This window comes from Channa argus, chromosome 11 (genome assembly GCF_033026475.1).
Source record: "Channa argus isolate prfri chromosome 11, Channa argus male v1.0, whole genome shotgun sequence".
Classification (NCBI taxonomy): domain Eukaryota; kingdom Metazoa; phylum Chordata; class Actinopteri; order Anabantiformes; family Channidae; genus Channa; species Channa argus.
The window spans coordinates 4386196-4392504 of NC_090207.1; the positions used below are offsets into that span (position 1 = coordinate 4386196).

Here is a 6309-nt window from a genome sequence, read left to right on the forward strand (position 1 = left end):
GACTTCAGGCAAAAGGTTCTGAATATCACTAAGTTTCTTAGCCTGAACATCTGCGAAGAGGCCTGAAGATGGCAGCTCAAAAACACTTCCCATTCAGTCTGATGGAGCTTCAGGGGACCTGCCAGGAAGAAGGGGATAAACTTCCACATCCTGTTGTGATGAAGCTTGTACCAAAGTCTCGAACTGTAATTGTTGCCAAAGATGTTTATTTCAGTTTGGATATGAGTAATTAAGTGAAGATTAATGGAAAATAAATCATTTTAAAATTAAACTTTAATCACAAGTCACATCTTGGCCTGAAAGAATAAATGCCTCAACTTTAACCTACTGTAGCCTGAGGATTATAATATTCTCTATTTTAAAACAATGGGTTTGGATTAAGTGAACATAATCAGGCAATATGGTCAAACTTTGCATTATTCATGAGAATTTCCTTCTTTCATAGCACTGCATACTGATTATCTGGATTTTTAAGTCTTGTGAGAGCACTTTAACAATTTAACCTTTGTTAAACCATACAATCCTTTGATTTCTGTTAAAATAAAGGTTGATGTCATCTTTAGTGTTTACAGCTTTACAGAATAATGAGGTGACACTTCTCCTGCAGTAAACCGACTATTGTGTCCTCAACTCCAAGATCCTAATGGCACTAAACATCAAAGTACTGCTGCTTATGACATGGGACATGTTAAACTAGCTTGATGGATCTACAGTACGGTAGATATCCCTCAGTCAGTGGTTGAATATGAAATATTAACAAAACATGGCATAAACAAAGGCTAGACTCTGCCTAGTTTGTTGTGAGAGAATCCCTAAATTAACCTGAACACCGCAAGTACATCCCTCATAAAAACCTCCAATCGGCAGAGTTACAGTGGGTTGTGCATAAAGCAATAAAGTTTGAGTTTATTCTGTCATTTGTGTTAAAGGAGGCCGGTGATGTGCAGGTTTAAGGTCTTAGGATTATGAGCCAGTTAACTTTCAACGTGCCATTTTTTTGGATATTCAATAGAATCGTCAACCTGAACAAGGAGTCATTTACAGGCAAACTGGTTGAACGTCTTTGTCCCCGCTCACGAAACACATTTTGGATTTGCAGTTTGGGAATTTACATCAATGGATTCCAATACTACCATTTTTACTTAACTAAAGAAACCAGAAAATAGTTGGAAACTGAAAACAGGAACTAATCTTACTCTACAGTAGCAGGGAGATGAACTAATCTAAATATAAATACTTAAAAAAATAAAAACAGCCCTTACACCAAAGCAGTGTTTTACAATTTTAATTATTCACAGTAATAGAAAAAAAAAAAATTTTTTAAAACAATTACAATAATGAAGCAAGTTTTACTCTCACTGACCAAGCAGCATGATCATATTTACAAACAATAAAACACTAAACTAAAATCTTAAAAAAAAAAAAAAAAAAAAAAAAAAACACCACGTGGCATAAAACCAACCACACACAAAAATTGAGACGTTTCCCTAAAATCAAAGTTTATCCTCCATAAAATCTTGCAGAACCTTCTGTCAGCGTGTCTGCTACGCTGACCCCTCGTCCCTTGTCTCCAGCCAAACAGTCGCATTAAAAATACTAATGGTGCAGCAGTTAAACCAGAGGATAGCTGGCTGCTGTTGCAATGCCACAGTGGTTGTTTTTGTCTTTGGCCATGTAGATGTAGCCTTTGTCCCCCCACTTCTCACTCCAGCTGCAAAAACAAAATTAAAAAAAAAAAAAAATTTAATGAATTTAATCTGGACAAAAACAGCGTCTGCAGTTTCAGTGCATTAAATTTAAAGGAATGTTGCCGCAAACTGAGTCAATGGAAATTCATGTTTACTTCGTAAGGAAGACGTTTAACTAATAAAAGGAGTTTGCCAAACTAATAAATTTGAGGGTAATTTCCTGTATTTGACAGGACGGCATAAATAATGTCGACCTGAACTAAAGAAAGCTGACAACTAAAATATTGGAAAAGGCCTTGATTAAAATAAAATTAAAATGTCTAAAGTCTCACGGACTTGACAGTCCCACAGAAATACTAAGACACCTTTGGAAACATAAGCTGCATCTTTGCAAGCTGACGTTACTCTTAGTACAGATGCTGAGAACCCACAGAGACGACTTATGTTAACCGACCTGTTTTTGACGATCCAGTATTTTTTGCCGTCCACATCTTCTCCCTGGAAGCCGTAACCCACCACCAGCACACCGTGGTCTAGCTCCTCACTGCTGCAGTCCTTCTCGTAGTAGATTCCTAAAATAAACCAGGGAGCCAGTCAACTACATGCAACTGGATTTTGACATGGTGGACTACTCGGTAAACTGTTTTACAGTATCTGTCCATCTCTGGGAACCCAAGGGAAAACACAGACTTGTTAGCCACTAAATGACCCACTAGGTGAATAACTTGCATTCATTTTCTCCATTATTGATATTTTTAAACTAACCTTGTATTAAAATATACATTTTTTGAGTCATGTAGTCAACAGCTATGGGTTTATGCAGATTACATCAAGACCAAGGTGTTCACTTCTTTTGTTACAGTTAAAGCTTAAAGAGCTGACCTGACTGGTAGAACTGGAAAGACTCGTGTCCAGCATCAATGGCTACAGACACAGGTCCCACAGCGGCCACGGCCTTCATCAGCACGCGCTCCTTTCCACTGGGGATGTCGACAAAGCCGGTGTCGTTGGCAGAGTTGAACTTGGGGTCGTAGCGACATGGCTGATCATCCTGGAAGACGGAACCAGAAGGTGAACAAAATGTATGTGTGTTTGAGACGTGTAAGATTTTCTAAACACTTGAAGATACGTACTGTTGCCAGATAAGGATAAGAGTCCTCAGAGTCCAGACCCTGGTTGTCCTTTACATACTGGAAGGCCTGGTCCATCAGGCCACCATTGCAACCCTCATTGCCTTGAGGTCTGGAGCAATCCACTAGGTTTTGCTCGCTCAGTGACACCAGTTTGCCAGTCTTCCTGAACTCCTGACCCTCGAGAGCTCCAGTGGTGCTGAAAGCCCAGCAAGAGCCACACTGACCCTGGAAAGACGGAGTGGATGGAAATGTTAGGATCACACGAGTGAGATGAAAATTCAGTTTCAGCTCAAACTGATCAGGAAACTGCTTGACAAGAATAAGCCTGTTTCTACATTTTCCACCATGTTATGAGCGATTAACTTTTACTGCACATGTTCAACACCCACTAAATTTAATAATTTTAATAATAATAAATTCATCTCTTAATATCTACCCTTTACATGATGAGGTTTTACACAAGTTGCACTTGTACTTGACTCCAAATAGAACTTGATCGAAGCAAAGTCACACGGGATGTTTTAACTTCAAGCACTTTGACCTAATGTATATGATGCAGTTTGCGTCACACTGGCCTGGTTTCATCTTACAGAGTGTCAACATGGGCCAAAGGGGCGGAGATACCAAACTGCCGTCATGGAGGTGGAGAAAGAAAAAAAAAAAAAAAAAAAAAAAAGACAGAAAAAAAAAACCAACTGCAGCTGGCAGATAACAAAAACAAGCCACAAGTGGCTGACTTATCTGTCCGTCCCAGCAAAACACTGACTTCAGTGGACAAAGTGCCCTCACTGCTGCATTAAGTAAACTTGTGATGATGCAACAGTCTGAACTTGTGCCTTTGACATCATGTTTAATTTCACCAACAGTAGCCCGTGTCACTGTATACCCAACAAATGCATTAAAATAAAAGCTTGTGGTAAAGACTGAACGTTTTTCTGCAAGACCGAGGCGGTGTAATAGATTTGAGTGCAGCAGAGCTACCAGGGATTCTATTTTACGGCAAAGCTCATTTCCCTGCATTACAATGAATTTTGGTGATAAAAGCCTCAGTTCATTAAATTTCCTGCTCAGCCAGGTATTGGGTCTAACAACAATATAATTTCTGCATCTCCCTTCATTCACTGACATTGTAGCTAGATTATATCACATGGGTCCATCCACAAATTATGACCTGTTGAAAAAAAACAACACACTTCTCAGGTACACACACACACACAAAACATTACCTGGTCCTTAACAGGAGTCACATAGCCCTTGTCCCTCCAGTCCAGGGCACGTGGGGCCTCCAAAAAGTTGGGCTCCATGAACAGGGACCCTCTGGGCTTGCTGTCAGTGATGCGCTTGTAGCCATTCATGATCTGCCTGAACTCCTCATGGGTCTGGTGACAAAATTTGGAGTGTAATGGATTTTTTGTTTTTAAAGCAGTTTTTTTCCATAACATGAGTTTTCTGACAGAACAGTCAAATGAAATGATTTTTTTTTTTAAATATATAAATAAAATGAATGTCAGACTTACCATGTCTCCGAAGTGGTTCATGCCCAGGCGGTAGGTGTGTTTGCCCATGGAGTGCTCCAGGTTGTGCAGCTCAATCTTCTTCAGGTTCTTCTCCCACACCATTCTCCTCCAGCCCTCCTCCTTCTGCAGAGAGGCGGTCACCAGTTAACATTTCTTTAGGTGGAACAGGCTTAGAACACAGCAGGTGAAGGGCGAGCACATTACCTGGTGATACTCCTTGCTGTGCCAGCTCTTCCACAGGTTCCAGTGATCGTTCAGCTGTGCATCCAGGGCAGGAGCGGAGAGGACGGCACTCAGGCACACGGCCAAAACGGATAGAAGCAGCATCGTGACTCCCTGATGGAAAACGAGAAGGATCCGTGTTAGTTAGCATGGATGCACCATTTCCAAAGAAGCAACTTAATCATGACTAGTCAAGACTATTAGTCTAGATTATTGCGTTTACTATCAGAAACTCCGGTATGAGACGTGTATGACTCATAAGTAACAGGGAATAAGATCCGTACTATGGCCGCGGTGCACGTCCCCGACGGTCCCAACATTTAGAGACCGTTCGGCTCAAATCCCACATAAGACTCAGGCCGTAAACCGCTAAATGGTACAATGGGTTTTCAGGATAATGTAATTTTATCGACATGCGAGAGAAATTATTGAAAATTGTTGATCTCTAGCTCGTTTTCCCGGAGGATCTGGGAGCGGAAACTTGGCCGGATCCCAAGAATAAACCCAGCTTGTTTTGTTTAGTGCACAGTCACGGGATCCGACGGTGCGACGGGAAGAGCCAAGGAACCCGGCCGCAGCACCGAAACTGCAACCGGCGAATCGAAAATAAAACCAAAAGTGGAGCCGGCAGCTGCCGAACAGCGGGATTTTTAACTCAGGCGACTAGTGCCCGGTGTTAAAACGCCAGGCTTAGCTCCAGCCGCGGCTAAGAAATTAGCAATGGCTGCTCGTTTAGCAACAAGGGGGGGACGACAACAATGTAGCCGAGTGAAACAAGAGGACAAAGTTGGAGAAGAGCAAGAAAATAAATTAAAAATTAAAAAAAAAATAAAATAAAAGTAGATTATGCTGACTGGAGAAATAAATGCAGAAAAAGGGATATTTTTTTTTTTAAACGAAAACTGGGATACTTCTACACTGTAACACACATGAAAAAAAAACACCACAATCTTAAAGATAGACACAGACATATACTTTTGATTTTACGTTGCTGAATAAAGTGTGAAATCAAATGTAAAAAAAAAAAAAAAACGTAAAACGAAGAAATCTGAAAACTTACTGTTAAAATCCTTTGCCCTGGACGAAAAGCAGCACAACCAAACGTTATACTCAGGCTGAGGCGCACTCACTATTTAAAGGCCCGAGAGCTGCTGATGCGCCACCGAGCTCTCTGATTGGTTGGACTTCTCCGCCTCCCTGGCGATAACATGTGACGTCTGTCTCTCGGCACGTGATTGTAGAAAACTTTACCTAATGTGTTTTTTCCTTTGTTTGTTTTTTGCTGCATTGTTGCAGCTTGAAATGAGATTTTTTAAAAAGCTTTTAATCTACTCACTGTTTCCCTCGTTTTATCATCGGTTCACGTCTAACACCCTCAGTGACTTTACAGTGCTGCTCAATTCCCATAATCAAAAAAACCCACAAAAAACTAGTGAAAGCTGATTGATTTAACATTCAAATTAACCTTATGCTAAAAAGCTTTTACACTGCAAAATCCCAAATAAGAAAATATCTATTATTGGACATTAAATCAAACAGGTCGACTTGTTGTTTCTATAAATGGGGAGATAACAGTGGTGGGAGTTCATTTTCTGATTGCAGCAGGGTAACATTTGACCTTAACAAGCATGTTTTTTCCTTCAATTTCAAGTAAACACATCAATATATGCTTACCTGGATGTCAACAAGTGTTTTGTTTTTTTGTCATGCATTTATAATAACGCTCACATTCTTTGGCAGTAATTGCCA

General features: G+C 40.4%; 1 protein-coding gene across 1 annotated transcript; it reads right to left on the reverse strand.

Moving 5' to 3' along the window:
- Positions 1-1269: 1269 nt before the first annotated feature.
- On the reverse strand, positions 1270-5745 carry ctsla (cathepsin La). Its single transcript, XM_067521384.1, has 8 exons — positions 5621-5745; positions 4543-4674; positions 4339-4461; positions 4048-4200; positions 2822-3046; positions 2571-2739; positions 2143-2260; positions 1270-1711 (listed from the first exon to the last, which is right to left on the reverse strand). Exons 2-8 carry the CDS (start codon positions 4663-4665, stop codon positions 1612-1614), a joined length of 1011 nt encoding a protein of 336 aa, XP_067377485.1. The 5' UTR covers positions 4666-4674; positions 5621-5745; the 3' UTR covers positions 1270-1611.
- Positions 5746-6309: the final 564 nt, after the last annotated feature.